The sequence below is a fragment of the Parasteatoda tepidariorum genome, chromosome 5 (genome assembly GCF_982258835.1).
Source record: "Parasteatoda tepidariorum strain Cologne lab strain chromosome 5, Ptep-v5.0, whole genome shotgun sequence".
Lineage (NCBI taxonomy): Eukaryota > Metazoa > Arthropoda > Arachnida > Araneae > Theridiidae > Parasteatoda > Parasteatoda tepidariorum.
Window position 1 is genome coordinate 4,224,313 of NC_141759.1, and position 25,990 is coordinate 4,250,302.

Genomic DNA, 25,990 nt, shown 5'->3' on the forward strand with positions numbered 1-25,990 from the left:
TTAATATCTCTAATGAATGCGAAATAAAATCACTAATGGGAGAGCATAACTTTCAACTTAACTGAATTTTCTTGTCCATTTTCTTGGTTCTTTTTGTTGATTTGTTTGCTTACTTTTTGATGAATGTGTATTTCAGAAAAGTTTGATCAATATTATTTGAGTTTCTGCTAATAGCATGATTTCTGTAAAAGCTATTTTAATTAAATAGTGTGATTTCATGTCAAAATTAAAAAAATAGTTTTTTGTTTGCATTTAAAAAAAACTTTTTAACTCCTTATATATATATTTTTTTTAAGAATTAAGATATTTGGAATTAAAAGAAATACCCAAATTTCAGGTAAGCCTTTGTACATTTGTGCGAGCAAAAAATAAAAAAAAATAAATAAAAAACATAATAATAAATAAATAATTACTTTTTAAAAAATTGCATTTTTGTTTTTAATTTTACCTTATACATTACGTGAATTTTACACAATATTTATGTTTGGGATTATACTTGTTCAAATTTTAAAGCCCACTGATAAGATAGATTTACAAAGTATAACTAAATAGTATATTTATAAAATGTATTTTTTTTGCTGTGTTTTAAGATTTCTTTTATATATTATAACTATTAAAATTTAGGAATTAAATGGGCATTATGTATTTCCTTGTTTTGATATGTTTTTTATTTATTTCGATTAGTTATATTTTATTAAAAGATAAAATATTAATATTTTTTTATGTAAAGAAAGTGGAAGGTCGAGTGGCAACAGATGAAGATCTAAAATTGTCTGACACATTGCGTTACTACATGAGAGACACAGCAGCAGCAAAAGTAAGCGCATTATACAGCACTTTACTTCATTGCATCTGATGTTATTTCCAGTCTATCAATTTTGTTTCTTTTTTTTGTTTCAGAATCTTCTCTATCGAAGACTTAGGTGCTTAGCCAATTATGAAGCTGCAAATAGAAATTTAGAAAAAGCAAGAGCAAAAAATAAAGACGTCCACCTGGTAACATATCATCTGCCTATGTGAAGAACTCCTCTCGCCAAAAAGTCTAAGGCCCTCTGTTGCTATGGAAACAAGAAACAACATGTTTTAGGAGCTTTGCAATAGACTGAAGATAAAGGTCTTCTTACAGACCCTCAAAACCCTGTCTTAATATTGACCAATCACCTCTTTCAGAAGTAGTTAAACCCCACAACCATAGTCACTGCCACTGTTCAAGACTAATGGAGAGAGGAATTCTTTACACAGACAGACTATATATATAATTTCACCCTTTCTCACTATAACTGTTTTAAGTAGTTTCGAACCATTTTTCTGTGAAAACTTTTTGCTGATGTTTTTATTGTAAATTACTTATGAAATATATCTATGCGCAATGTTCGTACAAACCAGTAATTGTGAGGGAAAATGAGATTCAAAAAAGTCAAGTAATTATCAGGGGGAAAACATAATTTTACTCCAAAACTAAGAGTTGTTAGAGAATTTAGTGTATCCTCAAGATTCTGTTATTCAAACGCGTCTCTGGAGTGCTGTTCGAGTTAATGAACTTGAGTCTTTGCCTGGAGAGTATTGCATAGATATCTATACATGCCATGGGCTAATTGTAAAATCCAACTCTTTGCAAATTTTCATTGTCATTTTATAGTGTGCCTTCTGGACCGACTTTAATAAGTCGAACTAATCATGTCAGTAGTTTACTAAGGGTCGAATTTTAGAATTATCCTACAACATTTCTATGTTTTATCATTTAAATCTCATTTTATATTTCCTATATTATGTATAGTATTAATTTAAAATAGTGATTCCAAATTCAAATGAAAAAGTTTTGGATTTAAAATCAGCATTTAACGCAAAGTTCTCGAAAAATTCAAATTGTGTGCAATGAAATGGGACAAGCTTGTAAATTTTTCACCTTTTATTCAACTAGGGATAATTATTCAAACCTGTAGGTTTTGTGTAGATGGTTTGCCCTTCGTGTTGTTAGTGGTATTTGCAATAAGTTTGTTGTTCTGATAAAAACTCCTCTTTATGAACTCTCATTGCCATAATAATTTGAGCACCTAGTAAGACTTCTCGGAATAAATAAAGATGAATCTCTGAAATAAAGACTTGACAGAAATTTTACATGCATGTGAACAATGTTTATATGTTGTGATCAATGTTGAAGTAAGTGATTAAAAAATGATTGCAGGAAAGAATACAAATAAAGGTTTTAGTGCCCCCTTGGACGACTTCTAGTGTGAATGCAAAATATATTAGTCTGGCATTGAAGTACATTAAAGTATCTTTTGATGTTCTACAGCATCTTATTCCCTAGTTGATATAAAAACACCACTAAATAGACTAAACTGGGAGACTGTTCATCTTACCCGAGTGGCCACAGGTATTCTCGTTTAGTGAGAAATCTGGGGGATTGAGCAGACTGAAGAGCCATTCCCCCGACATTCTACCTGTGTGAGACTGAGCATTGTTTTGTTGAAATATAGTTTTCGAAAGCCTTGCCATGATGCCGCAAATGAAGGTTAGTGGTGCTCGTGTGTCGTATATGCTTTGCCCCCCATACCATCGCACCAGCTGTATAAGTACTATACAGCTTAGACAAGGTTGAGTCCCACATACAATTGGCTCCATTTGTAGTGGAGTTGCTCTGCAGTGAATGCCTGAACGCTGTACTGCATAACACTGATTCTATAGCTAGTGTGATGGTATGGGGTGCCATCACATACAACATGCTATCACTCCTAATATTAATGTCAGTGTCCCATGACAACCCTGCTGTACTTTCATGACACCCTTCAACCACATGTGTTACCGCCTATGGCAGAGTACCCTGGAAACATTTTTCGACACACGATACTCGACCACACACAGCAAGAGTGTCCCAGGAATGTCCTGTCCCACCATTTGTCACTGATCAAGCATTTCTGGGACTGCAAGTTGAATGGCCTCTGAGTTCAGTTGATTTAACGATGTTTTTACATAAACTATGGAAAGAAATGGCTTTGGACATTGTATGCCTCAATTTCTGTTTGTATTTCATCCTGCATTCACACAAAAGCTGTCCTAAGAAGATATAGAAACCTTATTCATTTGTAATTTTTTATGCAATAATTGATCATTTTGCTTTAATTTTTTTTTATCACTTACTAAACCACCATTGTACTTGCTTTTGTAAGATTTCGTTTCATTCTGAGAACTCTTTCTAGGTGGTCTAATTTTTATGGCAATAAGTGTATATATTCTACTCAGTATTTCAATGTTATTTATAAATTTTTTTCCCTTAAGAATTAAGAATTCATCATTTTAACGAGAATGCCATTCTATAAGAATGAGTAATTTTTGTTGCTAATGTTGTATTTATTCATTCTTTTAGGCTGAAACAGCTCAACAGGAGGCCTGTGATCGTTTTGAAGCCATATCGAAACAAGCAAAACAAGGTTTTTACTTTTGAATTTCATTTCCTTAAACTTTCTCAATTATTTCTTCTTTCTGATAGTAAAACTGACACATTTAAATAAGTTGAAAATATATTGTTTTTTAAAAAAAATTATTGTTTATGTAATTTCTAGAACATGTTAATTTTGTGTAATTTCTATTTTTTTTGCAGTTTCAATATGAGCATGTTCTTGTATTCAATTCAATTTGCTTTAAAATTTCAATATCTTGAAGGGTTTTCTCTGTTTGCATAATAATTTTAAACATGTTTTTTTCTTCCATTTCCTATGTTTCTTTATTTAAAAACTGCAGCTAGTAAATTTTGCATTTGAACTACTTATTTAACAATACTTATGCTTTTTTGTTTATTGATTCTTTCCAATGCTAAATGCTTGTGCATATTTTTGATTTTAGTAATATATAATTTAAAAACTACTGCAGAGTAAAGTAATTAAATGATTATTTGTGTTATGAAAAACTTTCTGATTGACAGAGTAGAATTAGATGGGAGCAGAGAAAACTTTTAACTTCCTTTCATTTTATAAATGAAGAGTCACATTCTTCTTGGTTCACTTTTTCTATTAATGTTTCTTGTAGTCAAATTTACATTAAAAAAATTTCAAAATCTTTGAAGTTCATGCGCACACAGTCCAAATTTATTAGGTTTTTTTTATGTGTCTTTTTGTTAAGTGTTTAAAGAGACTTTTGACTTTTTCCCTAGGAAAAATGTCCAGTTTTAATTCTTTATTGCTTTGGAAAAAGTGCTTTCTCAGCTCTCTTTTTGCTTCTAATTTTTTAGTTAACATGTCCTTTGTTCGAACATCAGGCATCTTTTTGGGTGTCTTTTTATTAGAATTGTATTTAAAAAAAAACACCAAGAAAACAAAATTTAGACTTTTTCACCAGAAAGATCAGGTTTTTGGTCATTTTTTCAAACTTTTTATTTCTTAACATTAGAAAATCAAATTGAAGAAATCTTCTGAATTAAATACTTTCCCTCAAGCTATTTAGCCCCTTTTAAGATAAGCTAACTAATTACTTATGTATATTTTACTGTAAGATGCAATAAATCATGTGTATACAATCATGTATACAGAATCTTGGAGACTTTCCCATGTCCAGATAATAGTTTTTAAGGTAAACTAAGGCCAGAACTGGTTCAATTTTTTTTTTAAAGAAGAAGGTTATTAACATCCAATTTTCAAGCAAAAACATTATTTTTTTTTCCTGTTTAATGTCATTTAATTAACTAAAGAATGTTCAAAATGATAATATAAATGTCGCTGATAAAACAAAATAAAATGGAATGAAGTTGGCAATAAGTTTAGCTTTTGTGAATAAAGATGCATTTTTGACACCTCTCCCCTTTTCTTTCATTGAAAAATTGGCAATGCAAATAATCATAATAATACTAAATAAATAAAAACAGGGTTGTATTAAAGGGTTGGGGAGACAACTGGAGCTGCAGCTGCAGATTATTGAAAGACCTTACCAGGAGCCAACATGAAATGCAGTAATGGAAAAAAATGTTTGCTAAAAAAATATTAGTAAATTCAAAATATCATATTTTTTTTAAAAAAAAAACTGACATCCTCCTTAATGTGACATTTTAAGATAAAAACTTCATATTTTATTAAGGTTTTGTTTTCTTAAAAATTTTTGTTAAGCACGGTTATGAGAGAGAGGAGAGAACAAAGAATCAATAACATTGTAATATTTAGTTTATTCTTGTGAGAACGAGAAGTAATATACACTTCATTGCATCATCAGTTTTTGAATAGATGATTCAGGGTCATTAATATAACGGGGTCCGTAGCTTTTTTAAAAGGTATTTATTTTGGATTTTTGTTTTTTCAAAGCCCTTAAAGGTTCTTTTTTTTGATCAGGTATTTCTAAAAAGCTCTTAATTTTCCCTAGAATGGACTGGCCCACCGGCATACTGGGACCAATCCTGATGGGCCCTCTCAATTGGCGCCCCTTCTTGGTTATTTTCTGTTGAAATAAATTTAAAAAAGAAATCTATTAATTTTGCTTTGAATCCTCGCTTTTCAAGGAAAAAATTTATAAATGAATGATTTGTAATAAAATTTTGTTTCATCATTCAACTTCTCTGTTTACTCTTCTCTAAGGAAAAAAGTCTCTCTTTTTTTCTTTCTTTTTTTTTTTTTTGTTCCATCTGACCACAATAAGCTAGCAAAGAGGTCAAAGGTTACAGCATTTAAAAGTTCCAAGATACTAACAACTTCCCCACCTGCTTGATCATTTTATTTCTATTTGAAATAATTTAAAATCAAAATTTCAATTCATTTTAAATTGACTAGTATTTAGTAATTGACTATGTAATTAGACTAAAACAGTATGCTTTTTCTAATAGTTGACTATGTGCAGTGCTTATTGTAAAATTACCGCCAGTTATTCGGAGAGTGTAGGGCTAAAAATAAAATAAAAAACGTGCTTAAAAATTACTAATATATTTTTGATGTGAAAATTATACAGTTTTTTACTGAGTTTTAATGAATTAACATAATCATGAAGAAAATAAAATCTTTATCTTGTGCATTAGAAATATGCAGCAAAAATTTTAATAAGCTAATTACATTTTCTTAATTTTTTTATAACCATCGTTGGACAATTTTTTAATTTTTTTGGCTTACGACTACTAATATTCAACTCCGTAGCCTAGTAATTTTTAACTCAATCCAGAAGACAAGGGAACTCCTAGATCAAGTAGTGGAAGAAATTTGCCTTCAAGGAGGACTTTATGATAGAACTAACCTGCTTTTGTGTTACAGCGAGAGGAAAACCTCCCATAGTTAGCCTGACATCAAGGGGACTCTAACCCATGATCCATTTACCACTGAGGATATTTTACATCAGAACTGTGGTCGGTGCAAGCTGGATGCGAAATTCCTATCAACCAGCCATCGCTGGGATTGGAACCTGGTTCGCTACATTGGGAGGCACATGCTCTATCCCCTGAGCCATCACGGCTCCAACTAATTACATTTCGTAAAAAATGCTCTCTGTCTCTCGCCGACCCCTGGAACTTCTCATGGAGTTGATTTCAGATTGCTTTGAGATCTAAAACATTGCCTAAAAATTCAAGACATTGAAGTAGTAAAAATTCCAAGACGTTAAAGTGTTATTCGTTCATTTAAAAGAAAAAAAAGAGCAACTTTGCATAATTCTACTGCTAATAATATTGACTACTTAATGAAATAAAAGAATCTTCCCCCTTTTTCTCTCTCCAACCCTTTCTTTTTTAAATATAAAAAGAAAATCATAAAAAGAAATCAGGAGATAATTGTTCCAAAAGTTATTACAAATTTAAGCTTAGTAATAGCTATTTGTCATTTTCAGTTAATTGGTAAAACTGTTTATGCAGTTATTTCAGATTGCTTGCGCTTGCATATTTATTGATACAGCTAATACTGAAATTAATGAATATATCATATTCATGCTTTTATATTTATAAATTGTTATTTTCAACACAATGGCTTTTCGAGTTATGAGATTTGTATCTTAAGAAAATAAATTTAATAGAATATAAAATATTCTATTAGATAAGAGTTTTATATCCTGATATTATTTTATTATTAAATAGCTAGTACTGGAATTAATGAATATATTTAGTTATAAGCTTTATTTGAAAATTTACTGGATTTTCCAGTAGACTACTGAATTTTGCCAGTTTTTACTGGTTTAATTAAAATTCTCATTGTTTTTGTACATTTTAGAAAATTCCTAAAATTAGAATAAGTGTCAAAAAAAAATTTCTAATTGAAATAGTTTTTGTACCAAGTGTTGCTTGCTTGAATATTTAAATAGGTATTACTAATACATAATGAAGCAAGCCTCATTTATAGAAATCGGTTCAAAACTTTTTCTGTTCTAAAATGTTCAATTTATGTTTATTCAGAACTCTCTTTTTAAATTAATTAAAAAATATCCTTTAATGAATTAAATGCCTATTAATATTCGAAATTATGAGTAAAGATAAAATATAACATTTCAAGTATGTGTAATGTCAATCATAACTGGAAAATATTGCAGTTTTTCTGTTGTGATGACTATAAAATTCCCTATGTGTAAGATATTTAGCACACCATGCAACAATTATCATGGAATTTATGTTTCGTAAAAAACTATTTTTATTTATTTTTATTGTAATTTGATTGGTGGTCTTACTTTTCCTTTATATTGATTATCTTTCAACAGAGCTGCAAGACTTTAAAATACGTAGAGTTGCTGCCTTCAAGCGAAATTTAGTGGAACTTGCTGAATTAGAAATAAAACATGCTAAGGTATTGTTATATAATATATTTGTAATAATCAATATTGACCCATTTTGTCTAAAATTAGATTTAAAAATAGCTTAACATTGTGTGTTATTATCTGTTAAGTCTTTCTAATCTCAAAAGTTAAAATGTGCACTATTTTTAATTTTTTACTACCTATTGCCAAAAGTGGTCCAGTATTATAATTTTGGCGATTATCGCATAGTAAATAATTGAAGGATTTAAATAAAATACTAGCGAGTGAGAGAAAAAAAAGCCTCTTGGGGTTCTTTACTTTGCATCTGTCTAATAACATAATAATAAGTTTGTGTCTCTCTTAAGTCCTGAAAACTTTTTTCTGCTGGGATCTTTAAATATGGACAGCGAGTGCAAAAGGCACATTTTGCCTAGAATTCTCAAAATCATTCAAGAAATTTAATTCCTTCATTTGGGAGGGACATGTGAAAAACTTATTTTTCTCATAGGTTTATCATGTTGCAATTAAAATGCAGACTTTTTTTTCCCCTCTTAAATTTCAATGTTTCCTAGCTTACAATTTTATTTTTTTCGAAATGAGTTTCGTTGAGTTTATTGCACAATCTCTAATAATCTTTGTTTTCTTATGTAGGGTAAAAATAAATAAAATCAATGTGATTGTGGCATATTTAGCGACATCACTGTTGTTATTTTTTAATAATTAAAAAAAAACATAGCTTTCAAAATACTAATTGAGAAGAAAATTATCTGAAAATGTGTCCTTACTTTGCTTTTAGTTATGCTTTTGAAATGTGCTTGTATAATTTGAAATGTTTTAAATGAAATGTAATTGAAATAAAATGTTTTATGCTAAAAGTGCAAAGTCTGCAATATTTCATACTTGATTGCTATAAACTTCATGAGTTTACTTTAAATAAGTAGCATCATTTTTTTTGTTGCCAAATTATGAGTATAATCTTTATTTTTATAAGTTAAGCTTCTTTTCTTTATCTTTTAATGTAAAGTGTGTGGGAAAAGCAAGAATAAAAAATATTATTTTGAATGTGTAATTTTAATATGAATTTCAATTTTGCGCATGATAGCATAACATCAATTAATGATTTAGTAATTTTTTTTATCCTGTTAGCTAGTAGAATAGGTATTATAATAGTTTTAATACAAAACAGTTCCATTAAGTATTCTAAAGGTATCCCACATGTATGTAAATATAATTTGATAAGATTTTTCACTAAATAAATCTAATCTGAAATTTTAAAGGGTTCCATTTTATGTTTCTGTTATTGAACAGTTTAAATAAAATGTAGTTCTTTAAAGCATTCTGCAGCTATCCTTAAGTATGCATTCATATTTTATTATTTTTAACATAACATGTTATTTTAACATTTTGTTTTAAGTTATTTTTAATAAGTAAACCATTTTATATACATAAAAGAAAATTTATTAATGAGCTGATTACAGAATAATTGGGCAAGAATGATTCAATTTTGTTATGTATCCCCAATTAATTAGGATGTATTCTTAGTTTTATGATACATATCAGGGAACTGAAATATGTTCTGTAAATCAAAGGAAACTTTTACTTTATCTTAAATTATATTTAATAACCAGTCAATATTTTACTTAAAAGTTTAGGTCCTTCACATCATTAACATTCAAGGACCTATTTAATTTGACACACATTTAAAAATGTTTAAATATAAATTTAACTTTTATTTTAACTCCAATAATAATTTAACTGAACAAATATCAAATCAAAGTTTTTGAAAATATATTTAAGAAAAATTGATTTTTATTTAATCAAAATTATCTGTTTCATTTCTGAAGGACTGGTAAAAAGTACCCAGTTGTTTTTTATTGAAAAATTATTTTAAAATTAAATTTCTTCGTTATTTAAAATGTATTTTATTACCTTTGAAAAAGTGGTTAAGAAACTAGTTTATGACTGATTAAAATATTCTTAACTGTTTTAGATTAATAACTTGGCGTTTTTTTTATTTAGTAGGCATTTTCTTTCAAGTCATTGTTTCAGTTTATATTTGGATTTTCACTGTATTACTTAAATTATAAAACAGTAAATATAAATCCCTTTGAACTTAGTTATAGTGTTTTAGCACCATAATGTGCACATTTAAATTTATATTTTAGTCTAATAATTAATTTTATTAAATTTGCATTGTTTTATATATTGTAAATAAATGTAAAACAGGCTATTGCATGCAATTTACAATCAGACCTCGATATAAGGTCATCCGCACATAAGGTCACCCCGCACATAAGGTCACTTTTCCAAAGTCCTGACTCACTGAATAGGAATTCTTTGTTACAGATTATCGGATATAGGGTCAAGTTTTAAAAATCGTTATCGCTTAATAAGGTCATTTTTATCTAAGACGAGGGGATCTCTTTTCTAACAAAAGCCTATTTAACTTTATTACAAGGCAATTACCCCTGTCGAGTTCTAGGAACACGTTGCAGCCAGCGAACAAGCTACAATTTCTGAAATTGTTTCACAAGTTGTAGACAGTGAGGACAATGCCAGTGTTCCTGAGACTGTAGCTGTTACCCAAGTAGAAGCCTTCAATGCAATAAATGTCATACGAAATTTTTTTTCAAATCATGAGGGAGCTTAGGAAAATTTTAAGAAGTTACAAAATCTAGAAAACATTGTTCTAAAAATTAAACTAAAAACGAGACAGACCTGCATAAATGATTATTTTAAATAAGGTAAGATGTAATGTATGTATGTACACTTTGAGAAAATTTGAAAACAGCTTTATTTTAAATTAAATTTTTAAAAAAAAATCTAACTTTCTTTAATTCTTTACTAATTTTGTTAAAATTTTATTGACTTAAATATTTAATTTATGGCCAATCGTTTTCGTTTGTATTACCATTTTTAAAAAATCATAATGTATACTATTTACGTGCTTAGTTAAGAACTGCTAATGAATCTGTTTAAAGGTGACCCTGCTTGTAAGATCACTTTTGTGATGTCCCTTAGGGTGAACTTATATCGAGGTCTGACTGTATTTAATGAAGTTTCAAACAGACTCTCATTTGTTTCTAACATAGCTCACAACTCTTCTGCATTTTGAAGATATACATTAAAATTTTGTACTTTCTTAGAATTACTTAAATATTCACATACAGTGCTCTTATTCCATGCTCAAACAACAATATCCTCAATTTTTGCTTTGCTTCAGCCTAATCAATGTTCTAAGTCACAAATTATTAAAAAATATAAAATGTTATGTATCTGATAGTAAAAAAGATGGTGTATTTTTTTCTATTTCTAATGTATTTGAACTTGTTGTGTATAAATATTTTATTCCACTTGTAAACATGTAAAGTCTTTTGCATTTTAAGTATGGTATATTTCTGCATGTAAGCCAAAGAGTATGATCGCTATTATTTATTGTTGTAATTTGGAAATTCACCCAAAATTCATAACTTGTATGTAAGTGGATGTAAAAATAAAAGGCATCTATGCTTTGAAATAGAAATGTACCCACTCTGCAAGCATTTCAGGTGAGCATTGCGGTCATAACATCAGCTCCAACTTGTTTTATTTCTCCCTCTCCCCTCATATATTTCAATTACCATTAGGGATTGGCAGAAAGCCTAAGTAAAACATTACAAAGGAGACCAAATAAAAGACGTTATGTTTAAAAAACCTGCTATGCTGGTAAAGGGATCATTCTCAGCTTACAAAACTGATAAAATGAAAGATAGTGTAGTCCTTTTTTCAATTTTTTTATGTAGGCATTCAGTTTTCAACTATTTTTATGGTTTGTATGTATGTTTTGTAATATTTCTGGTATCACACAGATATAATGATAATCACTAATGCTCGACAAAACGCAGGGCCGGCGCTAAACATTCACCCCCTCATCAAATGTGGTAATAGCGTAAATTCGGTGAAGTGAATTGTGTTTCTGTGAAAGCATTGGCAAAATAATTTTTCAACTGAAAAGAAAAATATATATGTCCCCTTAAAAGATTCTGATATTACATTAAAATGAATCTTTCTACTTTTTATTTGATTACAATATCCTTTTTATTTCATTACAATAATTATCCTTTAGATATGTTGTATAGCTAATTAGGATTCAACTAGAAATATTATATGAGTATAAAAAAAACAACAGCATAATAAGTGGTAAATGTATTTTAGCATCTAATTATTTTTGCATTAACCATGTATTCTAATGACAGTAACATATTGTTTATTAAAATAAACTTATTAAAAATTTAAAACGGTTGCTAAAATACGAAAATTTAACTTTGATTTTATAGATCACCATTTTTCAATGATTTCGTAAAACCACCTGTACTCTGTTGGCAATAGACATCCTCCAAATTTTGTTTAAAAATCTGAGTAGTGTAAAAACCAATAAAACAGAATTAAATTATTCAAAAAACTTATCTTCTACCAGGATCCTTTTTTTTTTCTGAATGATTACAATGACAGGAGTAAAAAATAAAGGAGACAGTAAAAATTCTTTTATTAAAAAAATAAGGACTTAAAGAATGAACTGTTTTATTTAAAATGAAATATATTTATTTAAAAGATAGTCAGAACATCAAATGTTGCTTCAGGTTTATCTTTTTATTTCAACTTTTGTCTAAGAAGTTATCAAAAATTAACCCTGACTATTTTTTTCCTCAAAGACAAAACAAACATCTGCATTTTTAATCCTCTATCCCAGTGTTTCCCAAAGTGTGGTACGTGTACCCCCTGGGGTACGGGTACAGTTTAGCGGGGGTACACGTTCTTATGTGAAATATCTTGCAACAAGCAAAAATTTCAAAAACTTTTATTTAAAAACAAAGCTACCCATAAAAATTTAGGATTATGTATTTTTCTATTGGCTATTTTTTGCAGAGTTGACAGTTAATAATGAGTGATGTCAACAGCCAGTTGTGATTTGTAACTTTTGTGCAATTTTTTTTTTATAGTAAAGGTTTGTAATAAATTCTACTTATATTGATTATTTTTACAAAATATAATTTTATTCCTAACATTGAACATGGATTGCAGGTTGGTATCTACAAAACTTTGTACCAAAAAAGCATAGTTTTAAAAAAAAAATACATTCATTTTTTTTGTTGGTGGTACGCAGCGTTACGAAAAATGTAGAAAGGGTACACAAAAGTCATAAGTTTGGGAAACACTACTCTATCCCATTCATTGCTCATTTACTCCTTCCCAACAGTAAAAGAAAATTTGTCTAATTTACTTGCTAGAAATTTATTCCCTAGTGCTGGCCTTGAAAAGGTGAGGTATTTCTATTGGCGATATCCTCCTGGAATTTCCAAAGTTAGTGGATCCGATTATAAGCTGAATCCTTCACTTTAGCTTTTGTAAGTTGTCTGAAAATTCTCAGCTTATATTCAAAAATATATGGTACATTCTTTTGCAATTTTAATAAAAATATTAGCAGCATATATTAATATAACTTTCTAACCTTCCTTAAATTTGTTAGTGATTTAATATTTTTTTCCAGGCCCAGGCCCAACTTCTTAAGAATTGCCTTCTTTCACTGAAGGAAGAAAGTCTATAAGGAAGATCTTCTGCATTTCAATAATACTTGACGCCTTGTGCTGCCATACATGGGGTGCAGCGAACACTTCCTACTAAAATAAAGGCAGCCTTTTGTGATTAAAGGACTGATTTTTTCCAAAAAAGTTTTATATTATATAAGAATTGTTCTATATTTGTTATTTAATTTTAGTAAAAATAAAATGCTTTTGCATAACTATGCACACATTAGTACTATTACCTTGATTCCATCATCTTTAAAGAATGTGAAACATTCCAAATATTTGTATGCATATGAATATATATTGTTTTAGTTAACCAAAAATGTATGTTTATTGAGTTTGTTACTGATTTTGCTGAATGAATCAAAGAACAAATCAAATTATTATGTTGTAAAATGTGTAAAAAATGATGCATATTTATAGTTTTTTGGTTTTAAAAAAGTAATTCAACTTTTTTTCTGACAGTATTTAATTTGTTATGTTCTATAGTCTGTCTTCATCTTTTTCACCAAAGAGTTTTGAATACGTTGAATTTTGTGCCAACCACAGTATTTAAAGCTTATAATTTTATGAGTTCTTGAAATATGACATATTTTCCGTGGTGAACAAAAGCTGTTTTTAATAAAGATCACAGCTGCCAATTCTGTATACAGTTGAGAGGTTAACTTTGAAAAAAATTCTAGTGTACTAGGAAGGGCCAGTAAATTTAAAACATTTTACATCTTTTAATGCTTGTGCAAAAAAAAAGTCATTTAAAAAAATCTGCAAACTCTTATAACTGAATTTATATTTTCAGTTGCCTTACTCAGCTTAAAGTTAAGAAGATTTGACCGAAAAAGTTTAAAATTTTAGAATTTTTTTATTTGATTGCAGTAGTGCCTAAAAGTTAAAATTTCCTAAAGAAAATTTTATCAGTACAAAATATAACTCACTATATTCTACCAGGCAAGAAATACTTCAGACTTTTGGTGAAATTTACATCTTTCTAAACTTTAGAAGAATTCTTAATATTTCTACATTTTTTGTTGTTTTACATTATTATTTTAATCATGATTTATATATTTATAAATCTTAACAGTTGGATAGTTAAATTACACATACAGTGATAAAAAAAAACTTTAAATAAGTATGTAACTGATTAAAATGTTTATTTTTGTGTATAATGGTTTGACACGCTCTTCTATACATTTTTTTATGATTAGAGTTGATAACACTTTTCAGACTTTTTGTTCTTTTTCCCACTCCTTCTGCTGGTAATGAAATTTGATTGGCGAAAAAAGACTAGACTAAACATTGGTGGCATTGAGGTGGCAAAAGTTGAGTTAGTTCTAAAATTTTTGGTTTAAATTCTTCAGCTTCTTGTCCTATGATTTAGAAGATATCAATTTATAGTTATAAGATTTTGTATGCTTCTTAATTATGGTAGTTGACAATTTTTCCACGCTTTGAAAAGAAGACCTAAGACACTTAAACTTTTTCAGGCCACCCTATGCATACATGCAAAATAATTTCAGAAATTTAATAATTCAGTTGCTTACGTATTTTCACAGTAAGATATTATGTAACTGGGGGGAAAAAAAGCCATATTTTGTGTGAATTTATTGGAGGTTGGCAGCTACATAAAGAAGTTATAGTTTTATTAGTATATTTTATTTTCACCTTTAACTGCAACTGTTACAAGTATTGCACTGCAATTTGTTTTTTGAGAATAAAATTCATTAAATCAAACCAATGGATGATTTTGTTCCATTTTTTTATTATTATTATTTTATTTCTTCGTAATTACCTTTCAGTCATGATTTTTTCTGATTATTTTAAATAGGATTGTTTTTTTTGTATAATGTGTGCTCTCTTGTAATTACAAAATTGTTACATGTCATCTTTTCATTAAACATATTTCAGAAATGTTATGTGTTTTAGTTTTTGTAATGCAAAACACTGTAGACTACAGTCATTCCTAAAAACTCTTACCTTAAAATTATTATACGAGCATTGCCGTAATTCTAATTGTTTAAAAACCACAACCCCAGTAGACTTTAAAATTTATCAGTAAGTATTCAGTGAACCCCTTCCCCTGCAAGAAAGTAGACTTAGAGGTTGGACAGCTCCAAAGAGCAAGGCACATTGACCAGAAGTCTATTGTACCCAAACCCTAAATCATGATTAACAAGAAAGCTTTATAACTAAAATAAAGTTTAGCAAACACCTATCAGGTATGTCTTGGAAGTAATGCAATGTTGCCCTAAATTCTAAAATTTTTGAACTGAGTAGACCTCACAACAAAGTATATGTCGTAAAGTATCCTCCTCAAGATGACAACCTCGACAAAAATGGTCAGATACAACACCCATTATGTGTCTTCTGATGGGGCAGTGTCCAGTTAGACCAATGATCTTCCTCTAACTGTTCCTGTTTAGCTTAAGCCCTTTTTGGCGCAACTTTTCAGCTTTTGTCTCTGACCATCCAAGTTGCACTATTGCTCATGGGCCTTCTTGCCATAGAGCTTGAATATAGATGCCCTGAATGATGTGAGAGAGATAATTTACGTATATTTTACCCTTAATAGTAGCTTATTCTTTAGTGATTAGATTGTCACACAAGAACCAATCTCAATTGTTTCATCCTTAGTCCTTCCTTTTTCTGAACAGTTTCTCATAGTTCCAGTAGCACACCAGTTTCTCCTTATTTTTGAATGAGAAAACTATTGTGTCGCAGAAAAAATTCCGAATAATTTTATCCAGAGACTCAAAGTTGGAGGGTTAGAGAGCTGACCTCAAATTATGCTAATTAACCTCAAATTATGCCTGTGCTAACTTTTTATAAAGAGAAAAAATATTCAAAAGTGCAATTTTTTTTAAATTTTAGTAACTCAAACTATTAAATTGATTTTGTTCAAATTGTATAATTTAAAATGACATAAAAATTTGTCTATCTTACAAACCTAAACTTTTTTCGATCATTAGTGGAAATTATTAGTGTGGCTTGGAATTTTCCTTAAATAAAGCAATTTTATAATTGTGTTCAAAAAAACTTAGTTTGATTAAAAAGTTAGGGAAAAATTGGTAAAAGTGAAATCAATTTTAAAGGACTAGTCTTGGACCAAATTACAAATCTGTCAACGGGGGAAAAAAAGAAAGATGTGTAATGTTTACATGGAGAAAGTAATGTGTCTGTTTTTAGAACTTAATAGTTAGCACTTCTAGCTTTTAGATAGCACAATCCATCCACTGCTTCTCATTTAAGAAACTTCTGAAATTTCTTGGTGTTATTTCGACTCATAGTATTTAGTTAATTTAATATGTATTTGCACAAGCGATCACAATTTATATGCGGATATGACGACTGTTGGATTCTTTCTCTTAAATTGTATTGAATATGACACTGAGAAAATCTAAAAGGTAGACTGTGGGTTAATCTTTTATCATTGCTGACAGTTTTCTCAATCTTTGATTATGGCAAACATATCAATTACTAAATATAATTAATACAATATTTTATACGATTCCACTTTTATTATATATGAGTTTATTTAATATATTATTTTCTTTGCAAACAGCTTTATATTATTTTTAGTTAGAAAAATAAAAAAAATCTAGGCATAAAATTATTCAGTGATGTGTAGAAACGTATATCCTATTTTATGATTTTTAGATCCTGCTCACCAATCCTAGAAAAGCTTCTGCAGTTCATTTTAGGGCTTCTTGCAATCTGAATTGGATTTTTGAACTCTTTTTGCTTCAGATTTTATATTTTATTTCGATTATATGCCCTTACAACGTTTGGGGGAAGAGTTAACACAGTTACGTCATAAAATGAAAATTTGTCTTGCTGTCCATTTTAGGAAACAACAATAAAAACTGCGGTAACTTTTATTATTTAGCAAATTTTTATTTTGAACAAGAAAATGCTATGACTACAGATAGTTTATTTGCAATTTTGTGTTAACACGTTGAATGTCACACTAATTTTACATGGCTTGGCCATAATGATTTTTGTGTTTTCTTTATTGCATTAATTTCTTCAAACCATTTTAGCAACGATAATAATATAAAAAAAATTAAAAGCATTAAAAATTTACTTGAATTATGTGTTTCTAATAATCTTGGCTTCGCCGGTCAACCCCGTGGCGCTACGAACATACTCAGTGCCAGTCACTGGTGAACCTACGTGGTGCTATGAACAAACTCAGTGCTGGTCACCAGTGACTCCCAAGGCATTCAACGTATTAAGATTTAAAATGTATATTGCATTTCCATCAGTTTTTTTTTTCTCCTATAGCTTCCGCATAATAAAAGTCTTAACTGTGTTTTATTTAAATAAATCCTTATAGTTTGATTTTAAAGTATTTGAAAATAACTTTCAGTATTTCCTAATCATTTAAGCGTGTTGTTTTAAATTAATTTTTCCTAAAAGTCGAGCATCGCTGGAAACGCTGAATTAGTGGGTAGATGACCACTTTGCAAAGGGTTAAAGTGCTTGACGTCTTGCTTAGGCTCTTCAGTTACCAAAGAGGGCGAGTCTTCCCTTTACAGAGGATCAAAATTGTAATGGTATGTATTTGGACCATTTTCAGGGATGTTTCTCAGGATGTAGGTTTAATTCTACATAAATAAAAGACAACTCCTTTCCTCACGATTTGATTCATAGGGCCCCTCGCCTGCTGGTTGGGGGGGGGCAGAGAAACCTCATCAGAGCAGTTCAGGCGACCCTATCACACTGTCCCCCCTCCACCTTTTACATATATATGTATCTATACAGATACAAATCTATAACATATATAGCACAAAAAGGATAAAAAGATTTTTCATTATTTTATTTTCCTGCTTTTTTTAAAAATTTTTTTTATTATTTTACAAATATTTATTTTTAATTTTTCTTTTCATTAATCTTAATTGTTTTTTTTCTCGATATTTTTAACTTGCGTAGCACAATAAAGACAGAAAGGATAAAAAAAAAAAAAAATTTATAAAAACCTCAGAAAATAAGTCTTATTTACTGTGCTTAAACTGTAAGTTTCATAAAATAAGTTAAAAATACAAAGAAGGCATGAAAAGTGATAAAGATTTATAAAAAGAGATGAAAAAATATAAGAATAAATTATTTTTTAAAAAATATGTATATTTAAAAGCCAGAAAACAAAAACAAAAAAAAGATATGATCTCTTGATCAGCTCACACTATTATAACTGCAAAAAGGAGTGCTTTCTAATATTTTATCTATATAGCCAAAGTAAATTTTTTGTTGTTGTTTTGTTCTGTTTTTTGAGCGATATATTTTTCACTTAATGTGTATTATTTTGTTTCAATTTTTCTGAGCGTTCCTCGTACTATTGTATTGATATATTTTGCTTTGGCTACATTGATAGAGTATTAAAAAGCACTCCTTTTGTGGATATAATCATGAGAGTTGATGAAGAGGTATCTTTTCTTTCTTTTTTTGGGCTTTTTAATTTCATTTTTTTTTTTTAAATCTTTTAATATTTTTCTTCTTTTTTCATCAATCCTCATTATTTTCTATGATTTCTCGATATTTTTAACTTTTATATATATATATATATATTCCTTTAACCAAGGGTGAGAATTCCTCTACCTATTTTACGAACGAGTTATAAGAAATAATTTCCTTTTTGTTTGCAAAACTTTCTCGCATTTTTATGGATGGTGTTTTCAATAGGAATGTAAACAATAACAATCTCGGCACCTACTCTAGTTCCGGTTAAAATGTTTGCAGCTGCTTACTACACGTTATTCTAATAGGCGATGTTTTCAAACGGATAATTTTGTTTTCAATAAAAGAAATAAATTAGATAATTTCTGAGCTCAAATCTGCCGTATTTCATAAGATATTAATATTATTATGTAATTCTGGGGAGTTTGGAGTGAAAATTTGTTTGAGTTATTTTGTTATTTATTATTAAAAAAGGTGACATGGTTGCTAGATTTTGAATATCTCGCTTTTTTGGCAGTCTTGATTTGGCCTCTTTCCATTTGTTTATTACTGTTTGTTCGTGTTACAAGCTGTGCACCACCTTACGTTGGCGTTAACACTTTTAGTATTGTAAACACAAGTATTGTTAGCATTGTAAACATAAGTAATAAGTAATCATTGTTTGCAAGAATCTCAAAACACAAAGATGCCAAATGCCTTTAAAATACAACTGAAACAGTAACCCGGAAATTTAGGCAGTCCCGAGCTTGCAGCGTTCCCTAGTGTAGAAAACACCATCCATACTCTTCACGATTATGTTTTAATAAATACAATTTACAAAAGACCTTGCCCGAAACCAAACCTGTTTAATCCCACCTTTATGTACATATTAACGAGTTTCATAGATAAGAGGAACCCGCAAGAGGAAGTGAAGGTCCTATCTTCCCGGTGGCAACGAAAAATGGGTTACTTTTTTCAATCAGTGTGGCGACTTTTTCTATCTGTTAAATCGCCACATCGCCAGTGTTCGTGTGCATGTTTGTTGTTAATTTCACGTGCCGAAATTTTACTGCATGGAGTAGAAATCTAATCTGTTGTGGTAAGTAAAAATTATTAATATGTTAGTTTTATACATTTATTTTTAACTAATTAAATTTTAAAACATTGCATGAATGTTAATATATTACGTTCTATAAAACGTAAACATCTTTCACGAGTTATTTTCCATTGAGAATGAATTTTATAATTCAACTTTAATAGAAATTTATTTTTATATGCATTAATTGATTGAGCGGTTATTGTTTAAAACATTTGTTGGATAATTTTTGATAACCTAAAAATGTTTTCATATTGGAATATTTATTCTGTTTAAAATATAAATGTTTTGATCATTAAGAATGTTTTAGTTAAATCAGCGGTAATATAGCAAAAATGAGCTTGCTTAAATTTTTGGAAATTATATAGTCTGTTATTAAAGTATAATAATAAATGAACTTATATAGAGAGAAATGCTTGTGTGTTGTACTGTTTGTCATTAAAATTAAGGTACGATGCTAAAATTTATATAATGTCTAGTTTATAATAAGGAATGTTGAAATATGAAGGTTGCATTTTTTAGGATAGCTGTATTAAGAAGATGTGGTGATTAAAGTTACAAGTATTTTAGATCTTCAAATTATCTTTATTTATTTCAAAATTGATAGATGAGATTTATGTATTCAAAATAAATTAGTTAACTCTGTAAATTTTGTCTGTGTGAGAAATTTATCCCTTTTGACATTGTAATTCTTTAATGCATAGTATTTTTAATGATACTTTTTTTCTCTAGTGGCTCATGATTCATGTACAGCAAAGATTGGAAGCATCTCTATGTACCAAATACAGTTAGCTGATTGTGGAGAAGATAAACTTGGTGAAACAGTAGCTAGAGAACTGCCTATTTAGATAGTTTATTAAACTTTCTATATAGATGTTTTTAAAATGGTTATCTTTTTATTGTTTTTCCAAGCACGGTATAACAACTAAAGCTTATTTGCAAACTTAACTAGATGTTAATTACTTTCTAGGGTAAGTCGTTCATTAGATTGTAATTCTAGATTTAAGATTGTTCTAAGAAAACTTATTATTACATTAGCTGTATTTTTTACCTCTTACTGCAATTAATTTTGCATTGATGACAACAATAAAAGTTACGTGCCATTCAGACTCCCGAAACTGGTAAGTTCCCTTTTTCGAGTAAAACATTGCAGTTTTATCAAAATATTTTTAGTTTAATTTTGATCTTTAAAGATGTGAAAGTTTTCTGTAATGCAAATAAAATCAGCTTATCTTCTAGTAATTTTATATTTATATTGTCAATTATTTATAATTTCACATTTATGTGGATATATTTGTAAGCATTTGGAGTTTTCATTATTCTCCTTTTGTTAGTTGTGTACATATAATCATATCATGAAATGTAATCCAAAGTTCTGATTTTTCGTAATTATACAAAATTTAATCGGCAGTTTGGGATTAAGGTTATTGTTTCTAATTTATAAAAATTTAAGTATTGTTTTTGAAATTGCACATGATTAAATGATCAAGTCATTGATGATAATTTAAGTTCTTTATTGTAGGGTAAAAGTACAGTTTGTTAAAAGTAAAATTAATTTTGTGTATGAAATGAAAAAAGCAGGTATATTGTATCAAACATATGCATGATCTTATTGTCTGCTGTTTAAGTTATGTATTAATTTCACAGCCTGTGTATAAACTCTTATATAGCCTTTTTGTGTTATGGGATGAAAGTTATAACAATTGTGTTTTATGAATGTTTTTAATTGTGTAAAAGCTAGTTATTGGGACATCTATCAGAACAGATGTCAGTAAGCACATTTGCATAAGTATAAGTAATTCATAATGAAGCAAACCTCATTGTCAGAAATCGGGTCAAAACTTTTTTTCTTCTAAAATGTTCAATTTATTCAGAATTTTCTTTTTAAATATATTATAGTAATAGAATCTTTTAAATATATTTGATTAATTAAATGCCTATTAATATTCAAAATTATGAGTAAACGTAACACATAAAATTTCAAGTATAACATTAATTTTAACTGGAAAATATTGCAATTTTTCTATTTTGATAACTAGAAAAATCTTTAAAATTCCCTTTTGTGTCAATTATTTAGTACATTCTGCAACAGTTATGAAATTTATATTATTTCGTGAAATCTACTGGATTTTTTTCCTATCCGTGTTGTCAGCTATGATTTCGCAATTTTTCAGAGGAGAGTTTCGTCAATTTCAAATATAGTTATTAAGGTTTATACTTGCTTATGTCTGTGAAACTTTTTTTTTCATATGCTGGTAATTTATTTAAAGTAGAAAATCTATGCAATTAAATTCTATTAACCACATTAACTTTCACTGGTGTAAACAATAAAAATTGCAGTTAAGAATTTCTGCAATAACGCAAGAACAATGAACTATTTTCATAATTTGTCTAATTATTTAGGCAATTAAGTTCAGAACAATATTTAGGTAAATGTATTTCCTTAAATGTCTTTCTATTTTTAAGTCTACTCTACTTGATTAAGCAAACTAAAATTGATAAATTTATTGTGTTATATTAGTTGTTATGCTCTCGAAAATGTAAATTTTTTTTTTCTGTAAATGCTTAACCATATATTTATGTGTCTAAATATTTGAATCTAAAAATTATATTAAGCATTTATAGCTTGTCTTTCTCAAACTAATATTACTGCCATGCTTAGTAGGTAAGTTTAAAGATATGTCCAATGTTCTGTTTGAAACAAAATACTATAAAATGCTAAGACACATGTTTCAAGTTTTTTTTTAAATATATTGTTTTAATAAAGTTTGAAAAAATTACTATTAAACCTATAAGTAATATTTTAGAGTTGTGAATACCTAATTAAAATTATGAGTAGGCTTTAAATGAATGGCAAATATTATTCTGAATTTTTGTTTTATTTTCAATGGCACTTCATTTGTGAAATTTTTTTCTTTTGAAGACCCAAACGAAATTTAATATTTTTTTCTTTTCTTCTAAACTAGTTTCTTTAAGCATGTAAAATATAACATTAAAAGTTAATAAAATAGATTTTCATATAGAATTATTGAGTGAATTATATTAAACTTCCATTTTTAAATTAGATGTTTCTTGTAAATGACAGTTTCTTGTATTGGGTAGATTTACATAATCAGTTTTTTCTAGCCTGACAAGAGTTTACCATTCCTGGTATGTATTTGAATATAATTCCCATGTTTGAAGAAGCTATCACTAATTAATAATTTTTAAAACCGTTCTATGAAGAAAAGAATCCTTTTGTGCAAAATTCTTATTTATATTTGTATCTAAAACTATTGTTTGTATGCTTATTAATACATTTATTTGAGATTATTAATTTAGGTGAAGTGTATTTAAGTTGAAGTCTTATCGAAAGTGTGATGTCTGTCTGCTGAAATTTCAGAAAAATGGAAAACTGTGACAACTATTTTATTAAATAAAGTTTAAAATTGTTCATATGACCAGTAGTAATTTTGACTTTTTTCATTCATTATAGCTTCATACTTAAAAAATTTTTTTATTTAAGTATGAAATTATTTATTAAGTAAAAATTCATACCCAATGCAGCTACAAGAAGTTGATTACAGTATCTTTGTACAATAAATAAATTAGTAACGATATTTTTTATTTTTATAATGCTTAAAATATTTCATTATAAAAATCTACTGGAATATGTTTTGAGTTATCAATTTGAAATATGAAAACAGTGTGTAAATATCAATTTGCGATATCTACCAACTTAAAATTCTACACTTTTAAATTCTATTAATTTTTATTGCAATTTTTCAGAAAAATTTTCTGTCCTATTTTCCTTATCAATATTAAGTACATTTTTTAAACGTTTGATCTTCAGGTAATGAAACAATTTGGGAAATTCCATACGAAATGCTATCAGATCCATTACGATGGAACAATTCCTCAGCAATAACTCTACTTGGAACAATTTCTGAGCTATTAACACCTAGAACACAAAATACTTATAAAAAAAAAGCATAATATAGTCAGAAAATAAAGGTTATACTTTTTATGGTACATTTCAAAAAAATTATTTTTCTCTTGTAAAATAATGGATGTGAAATTTTTTAAAGTAACCCAGAAATAGGATGACAAGGAAGAAAATAAGCTTTTCGAAATCTTATGAATCATCATTGAGGAAGCGTGTAGAAGATTCGCATCATAATTTATATTTGTACTTATTAAATTTAGGATATTAATAAAAACTAAGAAGATAAAATACTTAATTATGGTCATGGATTACATTTTTCTATCATCCTTTGTATTTGAAGCATTTTGCAATCTGATCCTCTCTAAATCCGCTGTTTTTCCAAATTATTTGACGGTCTAAAAAAGTATTTTGGAATCCATTCGATGCAAATATGTCAAAAAATTTCACGCGACGTATAAAATTAATTAGTAAGTAAAAATAAAATAGATATTTCGTTTCATGCTAACTTTATTTCAACAATGGTTAAAAAATATAATATTAAAAGCAGCGGGAACAATTTTTCAAAGAGACATTTATTTTTATTTATTTATTTTAGAAACTAGTTCATTTTAGATTAAACAATAAGTCATGCATTTTATTGAAAATTGTATTACCCTAAATTTCCGGTGCATGTATTTTACCTCTACGAGAATGAAAATAATAAATTGAAAAAACCCTAAAATACTAATTAAGCGTCCCGAAAATTTATATGATTGGATGGGAAAGGGTAAGAAAAGAAAAAAAATTTGGACTATTTAAGTCTTAATAGATAAATTATAATTGATATTAAATATATAAATAATTTCACTGAGGCACCTATTTCTTTTATATTCCTTAATAATGTTTTATTTTTATACGAATACAAAAAGTTTCCAATTGTTGAGCCTAAGAAAATAATTGATATGAAAATTTTAACATCGTTTTTAAGTATGCTAAACTAAAAGGCATACACTCGCCGTTACTTACTTAATGATTTTTATAATCTTAATTTTTTCTTAATAAGAATGCTCTGAATTGACATATGTTTGTACAAATCATGTTAAAAATTTGAAATTTTTAGAGCCCAAAAAATAACATATTTTGCCAGCATCGACAATAGTTAATGCGAGTATAAGTAATAAGACATGTTGATGTAAGTATAAGTTAAGGCATTCAGGGCATGTTGAGAAGCCATAGCAAGCCTCAATTTTGATGTTTTGTTTTATAAAAAAAATAGACTACACTAAGTTTCTCACTAATTTAGTTTCAGTAAAAGCTTAAGATTCTTAAGAAAAGCTTGACGTCATTACCAATCCAAGTGTTGTATACACAAAAATGCCACTTTTAAATACTCTATTTCCTGTAAGAGTAAATATAACAAATAATACTTTATTTTAACTTAATTCAGTTTTGATTGAAAAATAGCGTGAATTATCATGAAATACAATAGAAAAACTGGGTATTTACATAAATTTGTCTAGGCTTGTATTTAGCGAAATAATCTCTTTGCCCAGAACAATCAGAATGTAAAAAAGCTAAATACAGTTTTTTTTCATTCGTAACTTATTTCCGTACAGTTTTGAGAAAGTAAGACATTTTATAACATGCATTTATTATTTAACCTTGTAATTATTAGATATGGAATGTCCTTAAAAGCTAAAAGAATAAAATTACATAATCTGCCACTTAATATTGTTATGCATTTGACTCAATCCGGTCTTATAAGGTCGAAATGAAATTTTTTAAAGTTATTTGATAATGAAATAAAATAGTTTTAAGCACCACCATTTGCTGAAATGTAAGAAAATCTTGCGCCATATTTCACATTAATTCATAGTAATAAAAGGGATATATCGTATAAAATGGAACTTATTAGTTAAAAATTCTAAGAACATTCATCATAGTCTATCACGTTTTATCAAGAAATTAATCCTTGAAAAATCAGAATTTAAATTTTGAATTCGATAATGCTGTAAGTTATTTCAAATTGTAAAAGAAAAAAAAATCAAAATTGAACTTTTGATTTTAACAAAGGTGTCTTTAAAATTTATGTCACTGTATTAATGGAAAATAAAGGTAATTAAAAGAAAATTTATCTTTCGTAAATAGCAAATAACTATAATTATAACCTAAATAAATACAACAATTAACAATAATGCTTAAATTTTGTTGCATTGTTAAATTTTTACTTTGCTAAATTACATATAAATTATATAACTTTTTAATTCATAAAAAGTATTATTTTATGGATTTAAAGAAAGAATTTTTTTTTTTAAA

General features: G+C 28.1%; 1 protein-coding gene and 1 long non-coding RNA gene across 3 annotated transcripts in view; both read left to right on the forward strand.

Annotated features, from left to right (window-relative positions):
- Positions 1–15,152, forward strand: part of Snx6 (sorting nexin 6) — a 36,406-nt gene extending 21,254 nt beyond the window's left edge. For both annotated transcript variants that reach the window (XM_016047647.5, XM_016047641.5), the window contains 5 exons: positions 731–817; positions 901–996; positions 3,368–3,431; positions 7,648–7,733; positions 13,211–15,152. In XM_016047647.5, the coding sequence (XP_015903133.1) occupies positions 731–817; positions 901–996; positions 3,368–3,431; positions 7,648–7,733; positions 13,211–13,267 (390 nt within the window). In that variant the 3' untranslated portion in view covers positions 13,268–15,152. The remainder of the gene's footprint in view (positions 1–730; positions 818–900; positions 997–3,367; positions 3,432–7,647; positions 7,734–13,210) is intronic.
- Positions 15,153–19,569: 4,417 nt separating this feature from the next.
- LOC147808497 (uncharacterized) lies at positions 19,570–23,210 on the forward strand. The gene is made up of 2 exons (XR_015433588.1): positions 19,570–20,741; positions 23,092–23,210. It is a non-coding gene; the product is annotated as an uncharacterized LOC147808497 (long non-coding RNA).
- The last annotated feature ends 2,780 nt before the right edge of the window (positions 23,211–25,990 follow it).